The sequence below is a fragment of the Malaclemys terrapin genome, chromosome 12, assembly GCF_027887155.1.
Source record: "Malaclemys terrapin pileata isolate rMalTer1 chromosome 12, rMalTer1.hap1, whole genome shotgun sequence".
Taxonomy (NCBI): domain Eukaryota; kingdom Metazoa; phylum Chordata; order Testudines; family Emydidae; genus Malaclemys; species Malaclemys terrapin.
Window position 1 is genome coordinate 1,647,500 of NC_071516.1, and position 24,059 is coordinate 1,671,558.

The 24,059-nt window shown below is 54.9% G+C and overlaps 1 protein-coding gene across 1 annotated transcript; it reads left to right on the plus strand.

Annotated features, from left to right (window-relative positions):
- The first annotated feature begins 5,169 nt into the window (after positions 1-5,169).
- On the plus strand, positions 5,170-21,218 carry BPI (bactericidal permeability increasing protein). Its single transcript, XM_054046498.1, has 15 exons — positions 5,170-5,540; positions 7,422-7,536; positions 8,296-8,424; positions 9,355-9,510; positions 10,121-10,184; positions 12,747-12,810; positions 13,368-13,459; positions 14,015-14,191; positions 14,548-14,607; positions 14,980-15,147; positions 15,637-15,704; positions 17,106-17,148; positions 17,985-18,048; positions 18,563-18,639; positions 19,918-21,218. Exons 1-15 carry the CDS (start codon positions 5,426-5,428, stop codon positions 19,954-19,956), a joined length of 1,431 nt encoding a protein of 476 aa, XP_053902473.1. The 5' UTR covers positions 5,170-5,425; the 3' UTR covers positions 19,957-21,218.
- Positions 21,219-24,059: the final 2,841 nt, after the last annotated feature.

The window sequence follows — 24,059 nt, forward strand, 5'->3', positions numbered from 1 at the left end:
GCTGCTTGTTAGACATGTCATGTGACACGTGTGGCAGATGAATGAAGTTTTACAGTTTGAGAGGCTTTGGGGTTCTCCTCGCTGGGGATCCCAAACCATCCCAGTGGGGTTTACCCCCTTTGAAGCACAGCTCTGTGCTGGTTCATCATCTGCCTGCTGCTCTAAAAGGAAACAGTCAACAGCTGCCTTTTTTGGTGGGTCTTTCATTGTGTTTCCTGCTGTGTGTCTGCCAATCGCAGCTGACTCCTAGGACTTCACAGTCAGAGACAGCCAGGATAAAACTCAAGTCCTTCTGCTCCAAAAGTGCAGGTGTGTCTCACAGGTGTGTCTCACCTCAGCCAAAGGAGAATCCCCTCTAGCTGCAGCAGTCTGAAGGCCAATGGCAGAGCAGCTCTCACACTGGATCCAGCGTGCAGCAGTGATACCCACATTTGCACATCTTACTGGAGGTGAGGTAAGTAGGCACCTAATTGGCTCTTTGCACCTTCAGTTACCACAACTGCACCCTCAAATGCAATAATTCTGCATGCAAATCGTGCACATTTGCACACACATTCCTTGGGCACCCAATTGCATGGGCCTTTTTCTCAAAAGGTAGGTAAAATAGACTCTGGCTGTGGGTTTCCAGCTTCCCAGGCACAATCCCTCAGCGTGCCAGACCCCTTCAGGGAGGGCACCCCTGGGGCAGCACCACCAAAACATGCTAGTGAGCTGGATAACACTGCTTGTGCACTGTGTGTTTTGAGGGGCAATGGTAAATCGGCAGGCAGCTAGTCTCCAGCCTGCACACACAAAATACAGGCCCCATGTCATCTAGAGCCACCAGCTTTTGCGCAATTGGTTTGCTGTATGTCTTCCTTTGTTAGCAGCCGTAAGCTCTGGGGAGTTGCCTCCGGTGCCTGTTTGCTCCATGGGATTCACAGAATGTAGCAATGCACATGCAGCAGTGCCCTCCGATTTCCTGTGCTCTGCCTGGAGCTCATCACAAAAGGGGAACTAAAAGTTTCTGGAAAGATTTCTCCTTCCTTCGGTTGTGACTGTCAGTTCTGTGGAGGGGCAGGGCTGCTCGGCCCCCGGAAATGTGCTTCTGCACCAAGCAAACCATGGCCGCTTGGGAAATGGGCGTAGAATCTTCCTAGCGGCTGGACTCAATGGCAGGACCAAAGCATTGTGGTTTGCAGAAGCAGAGGAGCTGCCTCCAGGCCATAATTTGGCGGGACGGGGCTGAGGCAAACCCCCAGCTCTGAGCACACCTCGGCGTCTGGGATCTTTGCAGCTTGGGTCTGCTGCTGGTTTCAAGGCTGCATGCCCCACCTTTCCCAGCACGGCTGCTCTTGGGCAGGGCTGAGAAGGGGCAGAGCAACTCTCCTGCAGTCTAGCTCCCCACGCACGGGGTAATAACAACGTCCCACTCATGTCGCACCGCGTCTGAGCCCTCTCTGTTCCCTTGCTGCAGGTGGAGCGCCTGGGCTCTGCGGGACATGAGAACTGTGCATCCCTTTTTCTTTTACACCATGCTGAGGTCCTGTCCGGAGGCTGGTCCGAGGCTGACGTTGCACTTGGTGCCATTAAAGGGCCTGCAGCGTGTTACTAGTGACTAAAACGAAGGGCATGGGAGGAGCTGAAGGTGGTTCCAGATGGCGGGCTGTTCAGAGATCCATGGCTGAGTGGGTATTGTGTTACCTGCTGGCCCTACGTACCCTCTCATGCTAACTAGCCTCGTTTCCACTCGCCAGCTCGTCCATGGAGGCTGGAAGCTGGAGAGATGCATCTTTTTTGCAGCATGCAGTTATCACATGTTCTAGCCAGGTCTGGCTGTGCAGTGGGCACGGTGGTGCCACTGAAACTGGGCCAGAACCTATTGTGATGGGTTCTCCCTGGGGTGCCACTTGGAACTGGGGTACCACTGAGCCCGCCTGACCCACCAGCCTGGGCTCCCTCTCACACTGTCCTGCTGAGGCAAGCCAGCCAAGCCCTTCCCCAGGCTTCAGACTGCACTTTACCAGCACACATACAGGTAGGGACACGCTCGGCTGCAGCGTTACACACAGAGGCTGAGATCAGCTCTGCATGGGACGACTCAGCTAAGGAATTGCCCCGTACTCAAGTGCACGCCCCCCTCTAGAGCATAGACCCCAAACTGTACCGTCTTGCACTGAACAGAGAATGGCACAGCACAACCTCATGAAATTCACCCTCTCCCTCAACGTGGAGAGAAATATGCAACAGCTTTTTGTTCCCCCAGTTATGAATTCCACACACTGGGTTTTAGACAAAACCAAACCAAGTTTATTCACTACAAAAGATAGATTGTAAGTGATTATAAGGGATAGCAAACAATGCAAAGCAGATTACCCAGCAAATAAAACAAAACGCAATCTAAGATTAATATGTTAAAGAAACTGGTTACAAGTAGCAAATTCTCACCCTAAATGTTGTTCTTGGCAGATTGCAGAGATTCCTGAAGGCCGACTGCACTGGCCTGCAGCTTAAAACTTCTGATATTTCAATCAGAGGCTGGACCAGGGGTTCTCACACACAAAATGCTGGTGGCCGCTCTGACAATTTTTCCTAAAATACTTAATTAACTTTAGGAAAATCAAATAAATATGCAAATATCCATGTCTAAATCATTGTAATTTATTTATGGAGGGTTTTTTGCAGACTCAATAATAAAAATAATGTCCAGTTGTCTCTATTCCTTATGGGATCTGAACAGCAGAGACACACAAATCAGGTGCTTTGCACATTCTCATGTTCTTGGTTTTTATCTTATTGTTTCTTTTGCTTTTTTTTTTTTTGGTTGCTTTTCTCTTTTTGAGACTTGCTAGCCAGTAGGTCTGCTGTGAAACGTGATATTAACAAACATACAAATATCACGTTTCACAGCCCAGTCCCAGCAAGCCCAGAGACAAATTAAGCCCTGGATGGGGAAGTGGGTATGGAGGCAGCAGGGTGATGGGGCACTGGGGGAGGCAGCAGGAGCCAGGGGTGATTGGGGAGGTTGAGCTCGGGGCCAGAGCCCATCACCACACAGCCAGGGAATGGAGCCCAAAGCCCTTTGCCCAGGGGATGGGGCCCAGGGATGGAGCCCAAAGCCCCATGGGTGGAGCCTGCAACCCCCCCCCCCCCCCCCTCCGGGCTGAAGCCCAATCGCACCACGCCTGGGAAGGCGGGGAACACACACCGGCTGTCTGCTCCTCCAGCTTTTCTGTCTCCAGAGGTGGCCAGGAGCCAATCACTGCTGGTAGCCCCAGGGGAGGGGCTGCTGCTTTGCCCCTCCCCCCAGTTTTTGCATATGGCAGGAATTCTTTGTCTCCCAGTGTGGTTCCCGCCCCCAGTTAGTGGAAAAATACTAGTATTATCATGGAGTCCAGGACCAGGTGACTTGGTCACATGACCTTGTAGCCATAATTCAGAGGCTTCAGAGTAGCAGCCGTGTTAGTCTGTATCCGCAAAAAGAAGAACAGGAGTACTTGTGGCACCTTAGAGACTAACAAATTTATTAGAGCATAAGCTTTCGTGGACTACAGCCCACTTCTTCGGAAGTGGGCTGTAGTCCACGAAAGCTTATGCTCTAACTCAGAGGCTGTTTGTAGTGTCCCCAGGAAGACTTCTCAGTGGGTGATTAGCATCTTCAAAGCCCTGGTGTTCTCCCTAATGGCCCTTCCCAGCGAGACACCTAGACTGATTGCATTCTGCCCTGTGGGCATCCCCAGGTGTAAACATCTCTGTAATAGATGCATAGACAATATTCCTCACTTCAGATATCCAAACAATACAAATAGGATAATCATCTTCAGGAAATCAGAACCTTTCCAGTGATATCTCACATGCCTTATCTCGTGTAAAATCCATCACAGTTACGCCATAATCATATCATAATATCTGTGTGAAGATTATGGGGGCGTAATGCCACACCCATGAAGAGCGGCTCTGTTTTCACACGGGGGTGGCTCTGAATTAGGAGGGACTTCAGAAGGTGGGGGGGGACATCCCCGGGAGCAGCAATGGGAAAGGTGCAGTGCTCTCTGTATGTATAAAGCGGCATACCCCTGGGCGGATAACACACCTCTGGATTCTACAGGCCCCTCCAGGTCAAGGGCAGGCAGGACTTGGAGCCACACAGAGGAATCCATCCCTTGGAGGCAGTGAGCAGGAAGTGACTATTTTAATGAGATCAGGCTATTGGCCCAGTCCCACAGAACCCTTCAGCTTCTCCCGGGACCTCCGTTTGGAAGATTTATGCAGGAAACTTTGGGGCAGAAAAGCACAAGGCAGGGCGACGCTTGTGGGGACTGCTGGGTGCGGGCTCACCGAGCTGGGGCAGCGAGCTCCAGTGTAAGAAGAGAGTGCAAGTCTGTGGTGAAGATGGACCGTAACAGTCTGGCTTCACAATGACACTGCAGGCCTGGCGTCCCGGGCCCCGACCTGGCTTCCTGCACAGAACCGTGCAGTGAACGTGGCTGCTTGCTGGCCTCGCCAGGGTGCAGAGGGGATAAAAGCGCGACAGACTGAATTCCCCGGACTGGCCCATGCCATCTACCAGTGCTCACTCCGCGCTGACTGGGCCACGTTGGTTGGTGAGGTCATTGGCTAATGGAGCTGGGGCCTGCTGAGAACGTGAAAAGGAGGAAGCTACAGGAGGAGAGAAATAACTGGGAAAAGCTGCTCCCAGCCAGGGGGCTTGACAAGATGTAAAATCCTCCTCGCAAGGGAGAAAACGCCCAGAGAAACCTCTAGTGAGAGCAGCCCCCCAGCAGGTCCCTGCTGAGATATAAACGACTCCATCCTGCTCCCTGCCCTCTGCCAATGGCATGGGCAAAACACAATGCAAGAATCCCTGGCTGAATCCCGGGGCCCGCTCCAGGAGCCAGCAAGGAGCTTGTTCCAGTTGCCAGGGCAGTGGGGATGCATTTGAGGTTGGCGTGGTGCTGAATGCAAAGTCCTTGCCTCTCCTTTCCCCAGGACCCACCCTGGTATCCATGGAGACCCTTCCAGCTGCATTCCTGTGGCTTGCAGGGCTGCTGTCAGCAGGTGTCTGTTAATGGAGCCGGGCGTCACCCGCACTGCAAGAGACCAGCAGAAACTCCCAAAGTGAGCAGCGAGCGAGCCACGGGCCAGGGAGCAGAGAGCACAAGTGCCCCGAGCAGTCCTGCCCTCTGCCCGGGGGTCTGCCCCAGCCCCAACCCCAACCCCTGGAGGAGGAACCTGGAGCAGGACATGGCTGAGAATTGTGCAAGTGGGGACGGCCCCCAGAGGAATGTGAAAGCAACTTCCTGCTTCCTTGGCACCTGTTCTCAGTTCCCTTTTCCACCCTGCTATAAACACGCCGGTTCTAACAGCAGGATCGGAGGGGAGCATCGGACAGCAGCCAGCGCAGCACGTCTCAGCGGCTGGACGGTACCGCCGCACTCCTGTCAGGATGACAACGCGTCGCCTGGCCCTGGCTGCCTCGGTGCTGGCTATCTGCACGGTGCTCACCGGGGCCACGAACCCCGGCTTTGTGGCCAGAATCACTGTTAAAGGCCTGGACTACGGTAGGTTCCCAGTCTAATTTGTGTCTGCCTCACTCCGAGCCGGGCGAGAGGGGCCAGGTGTGCGGCTACCCACAATGCACTGTGAGGGGGGTATGATAGGAACCAGTCGGCCAGTGGGATGGACACGACATGAGAGCCCAGAAATGTGGGTGCTAGTCACGGCCGTGAGGATGGGTCCCGGGACCGTGTGGAGTAGCCTGTTCCCGTCTCTGGAATGGGCCTTTTCATGGCAACGTCTCCCTGTGAAGGCGGGGAAGGAACCCTACCAACCCCATTGGGGCCCTCGGAACTTGCATCTCTCCGGGCGTGTTCTCTGTGGGGTGCGTGCGGGTTAAATGGGCAAAGTCCTCCCCGTGTTCTCGCTGCCTGTGGTGGGAAGCGAGTGCGCCCTGCAACCCGGCTTGGAGGATCTTTGGGGCTGGGGACCCCTCCCTGTCTCCCTTTGGCCCCCAGCTCTTGCTCCGTGTACTTCCCGACCCGGCAGCACATGGGGCTAGTTGGCTGGCGTGATGTCTTGTTCCTTCAGTGCCTGATGCCAGTTCCCGAAGAGCAGAGAGACTCACCCAGGTCAATGAGCTCCCAGAGTGGAGGGAGGCTGGGTAGGGGCGGGGGCGGGGAGTGGCTGAGATGAGCGAGTCCGTGACTGAAGTGAAATCGCAGACCGAGCTCCTATGCAGCCCTCTCATGGATTGAACTATACTGCGTGAGAAGCGGTCCATCCCCCCAAGCGCTATCTGGAGAGCAGGAAGTGCCTTTCCCTCCCAGCTAGAGCCAACAGCGGCAGCCGCCTAAGGGGCTGTCTACACTGCAGTAAGAGGTGTGATTGCAGCTCGCACTAGCTTTAATTTCCGTCACGTGACTAGAACTAGCACACGCCGGCATGGACCCTGGTGCAGGCTGTACAAGCCCGCTGGGAATCCTGGGTACGTGCTCACGTTGCTAACCCACGCCAGGGCCACGCTGCCGGACCTTCGCTGCTGGTTTTAGCCGCAGTAGCTAAATTCAAGCTAGAGCAAGCGGCAGACCCACCTCCGGTTCCAGTGGACACACACCTGTAAGGGCCGTGCTGATCTCAGGAGAACCCTGGGCCCATCCTACCCGGCTCTGCTGTGTCTTGTGCAGTGCTCTGCACTGTCAAAGTGAGTGCAGCGTGCGAGCACTCAGATCTGGGGCCTCTTTGACACCAACAACGAGGAGTCCTTGTGGCACCGTGGAGACTAACAAATTTATTTGGGCATAAGCTTTCGTGGGCTAAAACCCACTTCACCAGATGCATGAAGTGAAAAATACAGGAGCAGGTATAAATACATGAAAGGATGGGGGCTGCTTTACCAAGTGTGAGGTCAGGCTAACGAGATAAATCAATTAACAACAGGATACCAAGGGAGGAAAAATAACTTTTGAAGTGGTAAGAGAGTGGCCCATTACACCAATGTTACCCGTGCTTTGCACTGGTGTAAACGACTGCCCGGGGCGCAGAGCCGTGAAGAATGAGGCTTATGCCCACTAGCATCCATTAGGAGCTGGAATTAATGCATGTTTTGGCAATCAGCCCTGCTTCCTGGGTTCCCTTCCCCTTGGCACAGTGCAGCCTGCCCTGTGCCAGTTGTCCACCTTGCTGCAGCCTTTCCCCATGGGCCAGGGTTAATCAGATGTCACTTAGTGCAGCCCGTAGCTCAGGCTGCAATGTTAGGGCTCTTTCTCGCACTAATAATCGCACGTGGGATGGAAACCAGCTCCCTTCACTTATTGAATCAGCAGGTAAGTTACTTACTAGTTGTTCCTTTTGACACTTTCCTCGTGTGATGGCAAATATGCCAGGGCTGTATCCGGCTCGCTCTCAAAGGGCCAGTCTGTGACGTCCCCTTTATGTCCCTGCAGCTCGTCAGGAGGGCATCACTGCCCTGCAGAAGGAATTAGCCAAGCTGAAGCTGCCAGACTTCTCGGGGACCTTTAAAGTCAAGCTCTTAGGAAAGGTGCACTACACATTCTACAGGTGAGACCTTGGGGCTTCCGCGCGCAGCCGTCCCCCGCTCTGAGTGCAAGGTGTGGGCAGAGTCCTTCCCAGGTGGGGCACGTCCCTGACAGACCGTTTCTCTCCTGCTGGAGAGCCGGGTGTCAGGGGGTCGAATAAGGTGGAGAGTGAATTGCTGTGGTTCTGCCAAACCTGTTTATCCAAACCTCCCAGCCGGAGCCGGGTACAATGTGCCCCGGAGCCCAGGCACTCAAGGTTGGGATGGTGTTTGTGCAAAATCGGACCAATGGGTTTTGCCAAAAAGAAAACCTACCCCCAGCCCAGTTTGTCCCTGTCTGATTCCAGAGCTAGCCCTTCCCCAGGGAGCAGAGCTCCCGATGCTGCTGGGATGACCTCTCCTTTCAGGAGACCACAAATAACCCCCCCACTTCCACCCCCAACCCGTCCCACACAAGCAGGTTCCTGTGATGGTGAAAGCACTTTGTGGCTCTCTCCCAGGAGTGAGGTCGCTGAGAGACCGCGGGTGACTGGCAGAGCGTTGTGTTCACAGGAGGGGGCACAGCCCCTCCATGTGCCTCAGGCCAGTCCTGGTGGGGTCACTCGTAAAGGAGGGAAGGAGTTTGTTCACCCTGACCTGCTCGGTCTTGGGCCCCGTGTGACCAGCAGTGCTGGTGGCTGTGGGGACATGGAGACCTATGCTGAAGGTGCGGCTGACAGCCACCTGCCGGTTTTCCCGGGGAAGCTTTGGTTTCCTGCTGATAGAATTTCTCTCTCTTGCAGCCTGAACCTTCGCAGTTTCCAGTTGCCGAGTTCGCAGATTGCCCCGATCCCCAACGTGGGCCTGAAAGTCTCCATCACCAATGCCTTTGCCCAGCTGACGGGGAAGTGGAGGGTGAAGAAGAGATTTATGTAAGCGCCGTCTGACCCCACGAGTGTAACCCTTTGTGTCCCAAAACGGCCCTGTCTCTTCTATCTCCCCTCCCCCGCCCCCTTCACTCACACACGCGCACACACACTCACACACTTGTTCTTCCTTGTCATTTCCTGCCCCACTAACTTGTTTCCCACGTGTAGGGGGCTGATTCTCCTCTCATACTCGATTTACACCAGTGCAGCCCCTGATTTACACCAGCATGAGTGAGAGAAGGATCAGGCCCATCATCCACAGGGAGGCAGGCCCCAAAGCCCACCCAGGGGTGGGGATCACCATAGGGGCTGTCTCCCTGGCGTGAGCATTCACGGGGATGATTGGAGGGCAGTACCCAAGCGGCACTGGGCAGGGGGCTGTGTTCTTCTCTGGATCTCTTCCAGAGTCACTCCGACAGCCCTCGTAGACTCTGGCCTCTGCACTTCAGTCCTTGGCGATCCGTCTCGGGGCTTGGTCACGTGGCTCCTGGGGAAGAGCCATGGGGATGAGGGTGGAGGGAATTTCTTGCTGTGTTCTCCCCTTCTGCCTCGGTAGAAATGGCTAAAATGGCTGGTGGGTGACATGGGGCAGCCCCGAGGCTGATCCTCTGAGCTGGTTAGTATGGAGCACTGGGGAATATACTGGAGGGCGCAATCCTGCAGTGAACCTCCATCCCGGGCATGGAACCAATGGCCTTATAGGTTATTTCCCATTCCCTAATTCCTGCAATAGTGATGGATAAATGAAAAAAGAAACGGCGGAGTGACTACGTATCCTGAATATTGCTCCAGCCTCAGGGATGTTCCTCGTGAATAATCAGAGCTCCAGGGATTAACATACAAGCCCTTTCCACCAGCATATGGCATGTGCAGGGTATTAGGAGAGCCCTTGGCTGCAAATGCAATCTCTTCTCCTTCCTCCTTTTCCATTAGCAGGGACAGTGGGTCGTTTGACCTGAAGGTCGAGGGTCTCTCTATCTCTATTGGTCTGAAGCTGGGCAGCGACGCCTCTGGGAGACCCACCGTTACCGCCTCAGAGTGTGGAACCCACATCTCCAACGTTCGGGTGCACATTTCGGGCAGGTTTGGGTATGTAACTTCCCTTAATTGTCATGGCTTCGGGACCATGCTGATTAGCCCATCTTCTACAAGGGCCTCCAGGGATATAGGTTACCTTCAGCCCATCTCTGCTGTGCCCACTGGTCTGTAAGCAGCACTGCCGGCCCTTCCCATTCCTTCCTTCACAGAATGCTAGCGGGGTAAACTGAATCCTAGAGTAATTGGCCCAAAGGCCCAGTAGCTGCATAGGGAGGCTAATTAAGGAACAGCTCCGCTACTGCCCGGGAGATTGGTTGGTCAAAGACGAATTTCATAAATAAACATGCAGCACCAAATCATGAGCTAATGAATGATCTTGCACCAGGTCTGAATTTGGCCCACGGTGTTGTCCCTTTCGGAGACACGTTTTCAGCCCATCTCTAAATTTGGGTGCACACATTTTACAAGCCTATCGATTTGCAAATGCAGCCATCATATCAAAACAAAGCAAAGCAGCCAAGGTTTGAATCCAAAACATCCTGGGACAACGTGCCCTGTGGTCACACACTTCTCTAGTGTCACCCCTGTCCAAGGAGACGCTCCTCCGATTTCCTCCCATGGGCAGGAGCACGACTTTAGCACGCTGTGTTTTTCTCCATAGCTGGCTGTACAATCTCTTTCACAAGAAGATTGAGTCCAGCTTCAGGAAGACCATGGAAGGCAAGGTACGATATGCTAGGAGCACAGAATACCAACCCTTTTTAGTGACCCCTCCTCCACTGTCCAGCTCTCCTGCGGCACTGACACCATTTCCAGATGACCCATGTCCACAGGCTCTTGCTCTCAGGCGAGAGCTCGGGGGACGAGGGGCGTCCTGGAGCTCGATTTCTTGGGGAGAGGCGTGTGGTATGGAGATCAGTGCTGCAAAGTATCGTGAAAAAACACATTAACGGCAGTCACCTCGGCAGTGCACAGTTCTTACGGAATTCTAAACTTGCAACATTTGCCAGTGCCTAATATAATCGGTCTCAATTAACATAGACTGTTCTTTTCACATGGTCGGTTAATTAGATCGCATGCCTCAGCCAAGCTCATATCAAACGAGAGAGCCCACTTCGACCGAGGCTTTGAATGGCCTGTCACTCGCAGAGATTTTTAGGAGCTTTGGGGTAGAAATTCTCATTGGTGGATTTACAGACATTTCCTGGCTTGTTTTAATGGGGCACAGTAGCTAAACCCTGATACCGACAGCACCGTACAATAGCCTACCCTCAGGAAACCTGCACCAAGACATGGAAACAAGCTGTTAGCAATAATTGCTACACGGCTAACTGGCACGACTTGCTCCATCTCTGGATGTGAACCTCATTCAGGAAGGAGGCAGTTGGAGAACAGTGAAAAGTCCATTTATATAATAGATTTAAACTACTGGACTGATTGTATTGAGCTACTTTTAGTGCCATCTAGTGGCTTTTTAAGGGCCATCTGGAAGCTGCTGGAGCAGATGGGTTGGCATTAGAAGCAAAGTCCGGGCCTATTGAAGACGTGCTTCCATTTAAGGCTTTCGTCTCCTGCCTCTCTGGAGGGGACACCACTGGGGAACATTGGAAACCTGGTGAGAATCTCTCTCAGTAGCTCCCCTTCTGCTCCTCTTGCAGCAGGTCAGGTCCCTGTCACCACATGCAAGAAACTTCCCGTAGGCAGAGGCCTAGACCCCCCCTATAGCGACCGGTTAATCTGCTCATGCCTGTCCCAAGGAAGTCACTGAACTGCTTTGTTTCCCTCCTTAGAACAGGGGGTGCATCCTGTCTCTCACCCTAACTCCCTGCACCCCCAGCTCCCTGTCAGTCTCAGGGACTTTCCCACCCCCTGCATAGCTGGCCTGCCCCTGCCTTGCCTCTCTCCCCTCCCCATTCTCTGCTGGGCTGGCTCCCCCTTGACACACCAGCGTGTCTCTGTGCACTAGGAAGGTGTGTGAATGCACAAGGGCTGTTATATGACTCAGCCTGCAACAAACCTTTCCTGTTTCCCCATCAGTCTCAGGCACTCCAGGGCCTTACATTAAAAATATATGGAGCTATACCTATCTCCTAGAACTGGAAGGGACCCTGAAAGGTCATCGAGTCCAGCCCCCTGCCTTCACTAGCAGGACCAAATACGGGGATGTGTCCTGTCTCTGCACAGCAGGGTGGAAGGAACATACCTTCCCTTTCACAAGCTGTACAGCAGAGAGCAGGGAAAAGAACTGGTTTGACAACTACCATGCGAGAGCGTGAGCTGACTGCATGATGGATAACAGGGACCCGTGGACTAACCAGGCAGCTCCTGCCTCATACCTCTCAAGGGAATTCCCCTCTTGTGCTCAGCTCTCTGTTTTCTGGTTACCGTTCCCCTTTCCTCTGAAGCTGGTATTGCTCTTGGCCATGCTGCAGGCCAGCGGCCAGACTGGACAGACCAATGGTCTGGGTCCTTCTGGGAAACGGGACTGGAGAAGATCTCTGGCAGGTATTCTAGTGCATTGGCAGGGTTATTCCCTGCCAGCCATTTCCTACCATGCTGTGTACGCTGGTTCAATCCCCCAGTAATACTGAAGTGGCGTTTATACAGAGCACCTGGAGCTGGGGGAGAAGAGTCAATAGCATGCTGTCACTGTTTGGCTTTTAGCATCACACTCTATCATGCTGTTTCTCTCCCCCTCCCCAGGCAAGGCTGAATTAGCCCTTTCTGGTTGCCTGGGTAGGCTAAAAACTTGGCTACCCAGCCTGGCTTACCCAAGAGCAGTAAGTTAAAGACACCCCCGCACTCCCCCACTCTATGTGCTGCCTGCATTTGGTGAACAGACAAACTTGCAGTCTACGTGATGGAGCTTTGGCCATAGAAGTCACAGAGACCATCCAGAGCAGGTTGGATTCCACGGACATATTCCCCCACGTGTCCAGTACAGAACTGGGAATTGGGTCACAAGTGAGACCCTTTTCAAAGGAGCTCAACTCTGCCACCAGGCTGTGCTTGGAGTTGTTTGCATGAGCAAATATTTGCACACACAGCCCCCCCCCACACACACACACGTGATGCATGCATGTTGGGCAGTGAGCCAGACCGCTGCCTCATTTGCATGCACAAATGTCACTTGCATGTGCAAACGCTGGCTTTTGCATAAGTAAAATAATTGTGCAACATCGCAGAAACGAAGAGGCGGTTTGAGGACTTGCCACTCTGTGTGACTCAGCCTTTCCAGACTGAGCTGCTGGCCGGTCACCAAGGTGTCACTTCTCTGTTTTCCTCAGGTCTGTGGAGTGGTGACCAGCTCTGTCACCACCAAGCTGCAGCCCTATCTCCAGACTGTGCCAGGTACAACATGGTGATGGCTTTGGATTTTTACAAGTATTTCCCCCAGGCCAGGCACATGCTTTTCACACTGTTTTTCACCCTGCATTTAGCCTCCGGCCCACACTGAGGGCCATGGGGCACCACGTCACCCCAGAGGGACTGTGTGAGCTCCCTGGCGGAGGCTGTCCCGCTCCGTACCTAGTCAGCTGCTCTCTGGACAGGAGGGTGCAAAGCCCTGCCTCCTCCCTGCAGCCTCTGGGGAGCATGGCAGGACCAGGCCCAGGGCCTCGCAGGGGTTGGGACTGCGGTTGTCCTTAGCAGAAAAGACCTAGGTTGACTCTCCGGGCTGAGGGCTAGTTCCCAGAGCTGATAGCTACAGAAAAACCCTGTCTCTTTGTGCCGAACTGAGCTAAGGGAGAATAAACCTGGCTCCCTAACTCCCCATGCCACCGGTAACTCCTCCCTGGCTTGCTGCTCTGTGTGAGTCCCAGCTGGGGAGCGGGAACGGCTCCCCCCCCCCCCCCCCCGATTTCCTCTGGCATCTCAACCGTCGGATTTGTGTCTCTCCTGTTCTGCAGTCACAGCAAAGATAGACAAGGTGGCTGGGATTGATTACTCCCTGGTTGCACCTCCCGCGGCAACAGCCCAGTCTCTGGACGTGAATCTGAAGGTGAGAGGGGAACGGAGGGACACACACAACCCTGCGGGGATCAGTGAAGAATATTGGTACGTTCCATTAGCATTTCTGCCTAGCGAGGTCCTGGAGCATCAACTACCAGGTGCCGGAGCTAGGGGCTGGAAGTCAGGACTCACTGGTTGTGTTCCCAGATCTGCCACTGACTCTCAGTGTGGAATTGTGGCCATCAGCAAGTCACTTAACCTCTCTGTGCCTCCAGTGAATTAGCTGCAGCTAAAAAGGGTGACATGAGTAAAATGCAATCCATCCCTCTCTGGTGTCAGGTACAGGGCACTTGAGCTCCTTCCCGCGACGAGCTCCAGGCCAGTCCTATAAAGGCATTAGCATTCTTTATATTGAGCCTATCCCAGGTTATTTTTAACATGCTCTGGCGCGAGTGCAGGGCGGGGAGAGCAGTGGGTAGACCCGGTTTTTATTCTCTTCCTCTGAACGCTTTGCTCCCAAGCTGGTCAGTGAAAACCAAGTGAATTCTAGCTGCCCCTGTTCTCCCCTCCCCCAGGCGTCACTCTTCCTTTCCTTCCTCACTAGGGTGAATTTTTTTCCCTGGCCCATCGCTCTGCCGTCCCCTTTCCTCCTCCTGCACTGGCCTTCCCGGTGGATCATGACCGCATGGTTTACTGCGGGGCCTCCAGTTACTTCTTCAACACAGCTGGCTTTGTGTACCACACGGCCGGGGCCCTGCTCTTCGAGATCACTGACGCCATGGTAAGGGGCTGTGGGACTCAGGAGACCTGGGTTCCATTCCCATCTCAACCCCAAGCTTCCTTGGGCATGTCGCTGAGTCTCTCCGGCCCATTGGTGAAATGGGGATCGTTGAATCGCCCTATTGCATGGGGTGCGGGTGGGGTAACTCCATTGATGACTGCATGGCGCTCAGACCCTGTGGTGGTGAGGGCCATATGAGTACCTTTCTCTGTTGGTGAAATTAGCTTCTAATGAGGAAGGCAGAGGGGGTTTGGCGGCTGATTTTGCCTCCAGCTCTTCCTTGTGCCGTTCCGTACGGCAGGTCATTGCTGCGGCGAATTGGCCCTCAGGCACCATTTGTGTTTCTCCTGCTACAGATTCCTAAGGAGTTTAAATTCCATTTGAACACCTCCACCTTTTCAGCCTTCATTCCCCAGGTAAGTGTCCCGCTCCCCTGAGCTACCTATCTGCCACACACAAATGACTGGGCATCGGGGTTTGCTGGGGGTGGCCGCAGTGCCTTGGTCTGTTGTTTTCAAGTGAGCCGTTGCTCATTCCCAGACTGGATTAAAGATGAGAACTTCCCACAACACTTGGGTTTGTGTTTAGGAAAGACGTGTTTGGAAATGGCGAGGTGGGCCCGCCGCTCGCTGGGGTGATGGTCACTGGAGGAACATGGTGTGTTGTTAGATTAAAGGCTGCATCAGATCCCATTTCTCAGGGACTTTGCTTTATCACTGTACCGAGCTTGTGCGAATCTGTTGTCACCTTCCCTGGTGCTGACTGGCTCCCCTCTGCTCCGTCCCCAGCTGGAAAAGATGTACCCAGACAAGCTGATGAAGCTCAGAATTAAAACCTCTTCTGCTCCATTCCTGACCATCACGCCTGGGAACTTGTCGCTTACGCCTGTTGTGGATATCCAAGCATACGTTATCCTCCCCAACTCCTCCCTTGTCCCTGTCTTCCTCCTCAGCGTGGTCAGTCTGGGCATGGCTTATGGATATTGACCCTGGGTGGAGAGACCTTAGTGCAGTTGTCCTACTGATGATAGAGGAGGGATCTGGCATATGGACCTGGAATAGCTGTGATCTCTCCTAAGCTCACATCCCTGTGTCACCCCCTCTAGCAAGCTGACTCCTGCTGGGATCGGCTGGGACTGGATTTGCCATGAGCTGGGCCCCATCCCTTTGCCAAGTGCAGCAATTCTACAGCATTCCCACAGCAGGAGAGGAGAGGGAGCCCTCCCATAACCTGCCTTTCTGCCTTTCCCAGCACAGCCCCTCTGGCTTCCTCCCGAGGCCAGCTTCGCTCCAAGTGCTGTCAGCAAGGTGACAGTGCAGGCTGTGCCCAGCCCTTCCCCCGGAGGAGCCAGACCTCACTCCTGGCTCCCCAATGCCAGGGAAGGGCCTTTGCATTCACAGTGCCAGTCTCACGGGAACTGATGTCACTTCTCCTTCTATTCCTAGACCAGCAGCGTTTCAGCCAAGATTATGGTGACCTCTGCCCGGATAGGTGGGACCCTGGAACTTGGCAGGTAGGAGTCACAGCGAGGATCGGGGGGAGTTCAACCTTTGTCCTTCCCCGCTGAGCCGCCCTCAAGTCACAAGATGCTCGTAAAGGCTCGATAGCGAGCCGGGCGTCTCTGAGAGCAGTTTCAGAGGAGCAGCTGTGTTAGTCTGTATCTGCAAAAAGACCAGGAGTACTTGTGGCACCTTAGAGACTAACACATTTATTTGAGCATAAGCTTTCGTGGGCTACAGCCCACTTCTTCGGATGCATGGTCTTTCTGAGAGCAGTGTGGATCCTGGGGAATGGCGCTGCCGGAGGATTCGGCTAAACTTCCCGCAGGGCCCAGGAGGTGTTAGAGTTTCCATTCTGGGGATGAGGGCAGTGGGAGGGAGGCTGAGAAGCATCCCAGAGCTGCAAGCCCAGACTCCCTGCTGGTTAGTGGGCTAGCCATGGCCATGGCCCTATTGGTGGGGTAAATCCAGCCCTTTTGGCATCAGGCGAGTTGCATCGGCTTACATCTGAGCTGAATGTACCTGCCAGCGAAGGCCGGGGCTCACGGGGCGGGGGAGCGACAAAGCTGGGATGAAAGCTGTGGGATTCAAACTCCCAGCTCCCCTGGTATGTGACCTTCACTCCTCCCAGCGTGCCTCGGCATTACAGCACACACAACACTGAGTATCACAGCGCCCGAGTGTCACTGCCCGGGGCCCGCCCCCGGCCGCTCCACAGCGCCCGAGTGTCACTGCCCAGGGACCGCCCCTGACCACCCCACAGCGCCAGAGTACCACACCCAGGGCCCGCCTCCGGCCGCTCCACAGCGCCCGAGTATCACTGCCCAGGGACTGCCCCCGGCCGCACCCCCAGCGCCCGAGTACCACACCCAGGGCCCGCCCCCGGCCACCCCACAGCGCCCGGGTATCATTGCCCAGGGCCCACCCCCGGCCGCCCCACAGCACCCGAGTACCACACCCAGGGCCCGCCCCTGGCCGCCCCACAGCACCCGAGTACCACACCCAGGGCCCGCCCCTGGCCGCCCCACAGCACCCGAGTACCACACCCAGGGACTGCCCCCGGCCGCCCCCCAGCGCCCGAGTACCACACCCAGGGCCCGACCCAGCCATGCCCATCACTGCCCGGGGCCAGCCCCCGGCCACCCCACAGCGCCCGAGTACCACACCCAGGGACTGCCCCCGGCCGCCCCCCAGGGCCCGACCCAGCCATGCCCATCACTGCCCGGGGCCCGCCCCTGCCCGCCCCCCAGTGTCTGCTGCTATCACAGAGGGATGGCAATGCTATGCTTGCAGCCATTCCACTCCCTTGAAAGGCCGGGCTGGCTGCGGGTGGGGTTCAGACGCGAGCCCCCCCAGGGCAGAGCTCCATACGCGAGGGCGCGACGGACGTGCCAAGTCTCTGTGTTTTTCTGCAGGCTGCAGCTGTCGCTGAAGCACTCGGACGTCGGCCCTTTCTCCGTGAGTTCTCCTCAAAGGGACTTCACACCAGAAGTCACCCAGGCTCTGCTTGGAGGAGCTGCTGGCCTTGATTCACACCCCTGGATGTGCAGCCAAGGGAGGGCTCCCGGGGGAGGGGAGATGGCGCCCCACTGCCTCCATTCTGTGGGGGTGCCACCGGGGCTCAAGAGAAGCTGCACCACTGGGGTCTTCTCATCTCCCAGGACTCAACTTCCACAGGCCCATCCCCTCCTCCTCCTCGTGTCTACACTGCACACTAAGCCCAGGCTGGGACTCAGGTGTCAGCCCCCCTTCCAGCAGCAAGCACTCAGGACCCGGGTCCTGGGACCCTGCTAGGGGACTGGGTCCCCTTCTGGGACCCCTCAGGGGCTCGGGTCAAAGCCCTGTGATTTTGCAGTGTGGCTGGAGGTCAAGCTGCAGCCTGAGTCAGACGGTCTGCGTGGTGCAGTGTGGACGCACCAGCCCACCTGGGAGACCCAGGTGGAGCAATTCTAAGCCCAGGTTTGCACTGCAGTGCGGTTGCTCAGGGAAATACTGAGTCCACCTGCCCAGGTCCCCCAGAGCCAGGCTCAGGGTGCGGTGCAGACATGCTGCGTGAGACACGGAGCCTGTACACCCCCTGTGCCTGCCTGTGGGACCTGGGACGATGCTCCCCCAGCCCCGGGGGTTGCAGTCTGTGGGACTTGGTTAGTTTCCAGGACGGCCCCTGTGTTTTGTCTCCTTGGTTCGAGCAGATTCTTACCTGAGTGCCTGGTCCCCTGGCACACAGCCACCCCCCTCCCATTGCCTCCCCTGCTGCCAGCTGCAGAGGGTTACGCTCTTCATTGCATCCCCAGGTGCAGCTGCTGCAGGCGCTCATGAACTTCTATGGCTCAAGCATCCTGATCCCACGCATCAACGGTGAGGGGCTGGGGGGTCCAAGGGTATCTGTATCAGACCAGAGCCCTGACACCCCACTGATCAGCAGTGGGTAGAGCTGCTGCGGGCAGAGGAGATCTAGATCCCAGACCTGCCACCAGTGTCCTGGGGCCCACTGCACACACAGGGTGGGTGGCTGGAGAGAGTCCATCTCGGAGCGGTGACACGCAGAGAAGAGAACACACTGGAAAGAATGTGCCTGACGGCGCCCGTCTTAATGCCTTCCAGATCCCGTCTCCCTAACGCGCTGCGTCTCGTGCTGCAGCTCGCAGGGACCGGCTCCTGTGTGCGTGTGCAGGGGCAGAGCGGCACGCGAGACGTCTCCCCGCTTGTGCAGCTGCTGGGGGAGCTCCTGGCTCCTCCCCCAGGGAGCAGGGTGCTAACAAGGGGAGTGCGGGGTGGGTGCGAGTCGATGGTGCCCGGTTCGCTGCACAACCCCACAGCGACTCGGATTGTTCTGCCCCACCATTGCTCTCATGAGTGGTTTATTTTGCAGCGAGACTCAAGGAGGGCTTCCCTCTCCCACTGCCGGCTCGCGTCCAGCTCTCCAGCCTCGTCATCCAGCCCCACCAGGTCAGTGAACACAGTCCTCTGTGCTGGGCAAAGGGGCAACAAATCATGCCAGGAGCAGGCCGGATCAGAGTGAGGAGCCGGGCCCGGAACAAGCACCACTGGATACTTTAGTACAGGGCCAGGGAGGGGGAAGGCGAGGTGGCCTACTAAACCCTTTTCATGGCTAGTGAAGCTCTTGCGGCGGGGAGTAGGGTGGGAGAGGGAAGGAAGGGGTCTCTGCGCTGACACACAGGGAGGAGCTGGTCTGTACTAAGGGAGGAGAATGAGGAGAAGATCACTAGTCAGTGTCAGGGGTCCAGCCACACACAGACTCCATGGGAGCCCAGGTTCATATAAAGTCCTCTGTCTACCCAAGGTACATCCCTGGATTTCCTGGGGATTCACTGGGCATGGGCGGACGGGGGGTAGGACGTGTCTCTCAGACAAGAACTTAGGAACTGAGCTGGTCTGGGCCCTGAGCGTCAGGGTCCAGATTTTCACAACTGCACAAGTACAGTTGCACACCAATCCCAGAACTGCACGTTCAGAGTCAGCGTGCAAATGTACATGTGGTTTTGTGTTTTCTGAAAATCTGGTCTTAACTTTCACATGGCTCTTTTTATAAAGAGCAGAGATTTGCTGTGATTTTTGACCCTAAATTCCCACCATCTCCACGACCACTAAGACACCCAGTCTTGCGATGGGCTATGTGTGGGTTTTCTACTGGGTCGCATCCTTCCCTGTCCCCCCCCTCACGTTAGCGGTGGCTGCCTTTGTACGCACGTAGACGGCTCAGGCCAATGCACACTGAAATCAGTGCAGAGTCCTGTTCATTTCAACGGGGCTTGGCTCGAGCCCAGCCTTTGTGAGGCAGCGTGAGAGGAACTAAAGAAACATAACGTGTTAAGGACTGAGTCCGTTGGGTGTTGGCCAGGCACGTTTGTAAAGCCAAAGCAAAGCAACATGAGAACGTCGGTGCCTGTGACTACTGCAGCACATCCAGCCTAGCGCCAATGACAGAAACAGAGAAACAGCTGTTCACACAACGCTGAATAAATATAAAGTTGGGAACAATAGCTGGGGAGAAACATGGATTTCCCTCTGATGTGGAGCCAACTCACATGCTACATGCCCTGCGGTGTGCACCATACGCACGTGCTCACTGGCTTGCTGCTCTAATTAGAGTACATATTCCCTGATTAAAGCGAGCCCTGCATTCACGTAATGCAGGTGGGCTCTGCTGTTCTGTGACCAAAGGCAAGGCTTTGCCACTGGGTTACATCCTGATCTCTTTCCTAGAACTTCCTGCTTTTTGGAGCAGACGTTCGTTACGTGTAGAGAGGCCGAGGACGACGCTGAAAGAAATGACCGATATGAAAAGACAACGTTCCTCTTTCCCCTGAGCAGCACCTGGCCTTGTGAATGGATAGCAGGTGCCCAACTTTCCTCTTGGCCTGCGCCGCACCCATCCTCACGCCCAGAGAGGGCTCCAGATTCTCTCCTTCCCCCTGCAATTCACTGCTACCAAAGCTGTTTGTCCAGGAGTAAAAAACATGTGATTTGTCTCCAAAGAAATTCCTCCCCTGCCTGTCTCGGTCTGGATCACTGGGCACTGGATAGACAGATAGGAGGAGCAGCATGTGCATTTGAACAAAAGGAAAACCCAAGCAAACGAGCTTCCCTTCCACAGCCTTTGATACTAGGAAACCGTTCTGGTATGTGCTGCTCTCCAGCGCCCAGGAAAGATGCCCATTGGCTGCCCTGGGAGTTGGCCCCTGCCCTGAACCAGTCAGTGGATTTATTAACACACTTGGGGTGAAGTTCTAATCCGCGTTAATGAGCAGCTGTGCCCATCGCCCTGCGTAGCAGACTGGTTGCGCCAGGTGGAGTGTGGCCTGGGGAGCCGCTCACAATAGAACCTGAGAATGGGTGTTCAGAAGGGACGTGGCCATTGATTGTGCAGAGCAATTCACGGTGGTGCAGAAGAGACCAGAAATGAACAAAAGCCAGGGGGTGAGGCCTGATTAGCAGGGAGCTGAGAGCCACACGCACCAGGCCCCGGCTGTCAGTCTTCATCTGGGCCCTGGCCCTAGTTTTGTTAAGTGTTGTGTGCAACTGAAAATACCCATGCACCCTACTGGGACGTTAGCATCTAAGCTGGGGGTTCCTCCACCTTTCCCCCAGTGAGCAGACATGGTCTCGTGGTCGTGGCCCACGGCCCCTCACACTCGCCGTGCTGGGTCGTCTCTGCTTTCATGGATCAGTAACGTGGCAGCATTTCCTGTATCTGCTGCTGTCTCTTTAATGCAGTGTAGCAGCTAGCAATGAAGGGGGGCGGGGGAAGGAGAACCAGCACCATGTGACCTGCCAACTCGCTGTACATTTTATAATGATGAGAAAACTCTGGAAAAAAGGCACATTGGAATTGTGGGTTCCTCAGAACAGGGCTCCCGGTCCCGCATCTCCCCCGATCCACTTTTCACTCTGACCAGCTGTAACCTATTTATTCACACTGCAGTGTGCTCCAGTGGAAAGTATGTTAGAAAGAGGAACACATGTTGTATTATGCTGTTGGCAAATAAAACACTCTGATAAAGGCAGACGTTGCAGAAGGTTTTTTCATCTATTTCTGTGGCCCGTCAGCAGAATGTTTACTCAGAGGAAGTACCTGACATAACAATACTACTTTGCACGCACATGCCTCTCATAAACAGCTCTCCAGCGTTTGCGTGTAACACACTAGCCAACTAGGACATTTTCCATTGCCTTCGGTGGACTTTGCGTCAGGTCCAGAATGGCTTTTAGCCAAGCATTTGAAAGCTCCATTACATACAGTAATGAGATGGCTGAAAAAATTCTGTAAAAAAACATTTTTTTCCAATGAAAAACACGTTTTTGATATCCTGGAAATTTTGGGAGGAAAACTATGAAATCCAAGAAATTTTCTCTTTTCAGTAACGAAAAACCAAGTGCATTTCTTAATTTATTTATTGTTTAAAATGAAAATTTTTGATTATCAGGTTTTCAACAAAAACTAAAAAAAATTCAGACTTTTATGAGAAGGAAAACAACAAAAATCATTTTCTTCAGAATTTTTCAAGGGAGAGGTGAATAATTGTCCAAGCAGCACGACTGATTAATAAGGTCTGGGGGGTAGGCAGCCATTGTACATGTGAGTAAACTGAGGCAAGTAGCGGTTAAGTCACATGCTCGGTTTTATAGCAGAGCCAAAAATCAAACACAGGAGTCCTGACTCTCAGGTCCCTCCCCTACCTGCCAGGTGACACAAAAATCTGTATGAAATACTAACCACTTATTCACTGGATATTTTTTCTTTAGTAGTTCGAACGCAGATTAACTTTCCCACTCACTGCTGGACTCTGGTGTTACGTAGGTCGCTCAGAGCAGTCCTGAGGCAGTAACTTCTGCCTGAGAGTCTCTTGAGGTGGGTAGTGACTGATTTCCCCAGCCCTGTTCTGTAATTCTCGGAGAGGATAGATTCAGGCAGCTGTTGGCGTAGGCAATGCTGGAGACCAGGGCCCTGTCTGCCCACAAAGAAGCCATGCTGGTCCTGCAGGGCTTGAGGGAGGTTTGCCTGGCAGCAGGGCCGCCCGGGGGGGGAGGGGAGCAAATGGGCCCCCACAAGAATATAGTATTCTGTAGTAATGCAACTTTTTTTTATGGAAGGGGCCCCCAAAATTGCTTTGCCCCAGGCCCCCTGAATCCTCTGGGCAGCCCTGCCTGGCAGGTGGTGATGAAGGTGGGCACGGCTGGGGTGTCAGAGGCACGAAAAAGCCGACAGCAGGACGAGCAGGACTTGCTGTTGGAATGTCAGGCCCCCACGTGACAGGCAGCGTGATGGTTTCCGGAGCTGCTGTCCCGGCGGCAGCCAGTGATTAGAGGCAGGTTTCTGAGGCCCAGTTTGCTGGTGGTGGAATTTAGACCATTGGCTCTTGAGACAGGTGCTGTGGAGCTGGGTGAGGCGTGAATCCTGTGGAGGTCTGTATCTGAAACACGGCAATGTCCCCCACTGGCCCCACACTCTGATTCTCTGGCCCAGCTGCTGCGTGCTCCGGGACACCCACAGACTTGGGGAAGCAGTGGAGTCTGTGTGGGGGGCTCAGTCTCTCTGGGAAGAGGCACCGAGGGCACCGGGGCAAGCGCTTGTGGATGGCACATCAACGAAGGGGAGCTGAGGAGCGTGGGAACTAGTCACAGCAGGAGGCAGGCCGGCCGCTGGTTCCAGTCCCCACTTGGTTTCTGTACTGCCCCAGCCCAGTCCATGGGGATTGCTATGAGCAGCAACACACGGAAATACAAGCGGGAGACAAAGGCAAAGCTGTGCACTCGGCCAAACAGCCACTAGCCTGGGCAGAGAGCTGCAGGGTAGAGAGGCAAACCAGGGCCGGCTCCAGGCACCAGCTTCTCAAGCAGGTGCTTGGGGCGGCCGCTCCGGAGAGGGGCGGCACGTCCAGGTATTCAGCGGCAATTTGGCAGACGGTCCCTCACTCCCACTTGGAGCGAAGGACCTCCCACCGAATCGCGATCGTGGCTTTTTGTTTGTTTGTTTGCTTTTTGGTTTTTTTTGTTTTGTTTTGGCTGCTTGGGGCGGCCAAAACCCTGGAGCCGGCCCAGGGGCAAACACAGCAATTGGCAACTGCCAGGGTCAGGAACCAAATGGTGCCCCCCTGGCTGCTTTCGCCTTAACTCCATGATCCAGATAACAGTCCCATTTCCAGCCAGACCTGCTGGGGAGGAGACCCTCTGGGCACCAAGACGGTGATACCAGGCGCAGAGCTGGTAGAAGCAGGACGGTGGAGCTACAAAGCAGGGAGGTGCCTGGTTCTTAGTTCAAACTGGGGTCCAGGGCAGCAGGTGAGGCCCGTGTAACTGACAGCCCCACCTCTTTCAACAGAGCGCCTGAGCCATGCTGGCCATGTAGAATTGAATTAAGTATCATTTTAAAACTCAACAGCGGGAATCCTGCCTCTGCTGAGGGGCCCTGGCGTGCTCGGTGTTCGCACCGCACGCTCTCCTGCGGGGCTGGTTTCTGGGGGGTGGATGTTTGCTCTGCCATGCTGGAGGGGGAAGCTCCATTCTAGAGATCTCAGGATGGCAAATTCTTGTAAGCAAGTGTCAGCACTGCCAACCCCAAGAGTTCAAAAATCATGTGTCAAAGGCACCCAAAATCCTGAGAGTTTTTTGTTCCTGTGAATGGCGGAGCTGGCCGGCGGCATGCGGGTCACGCTCTCACGTTGGCCCATAACCAGGGCAGCTAGACATGGGCTGACCTTTTAAAACAGAGGCAAGCGTTTGACAGAGGCGCTGAGAGAAGCGCCCAAGAGCATCGACTGAGAGCCGGGCCACACTGCCAGCCTGGTGGGGAGAGACAGTAGGGAGGGATAGCTCAGTGGTTTGAGCACTGGCTTGCTAAACCCAGG

Excerpts from the sequence above, each read along its gene's own strand:
- BPI (XM_054046498.1), top strand. The coding sequence starts at position 5,426 with ATGACAACGCGTCGCCTGGCCCTGGCTGCCTCGGTGCTGGCTATCTGC. Across the intron at positions 15,148-15,636 it reads CTGTCTTCCTCCTCAGCGTG|ACCAGCAGCGTTTCAGCCAA; the intron begins GTCAGTCTGGGC and ends TTCTATTCCTAG. Across the intron at positions 18,049-18,562 it reads CCTGATCCCACGCATCAACG|CGAGACTCAAGGAGGGCTTC; the intron begins GTGAGGGGCTGG and ends TTTATTTTGCAG.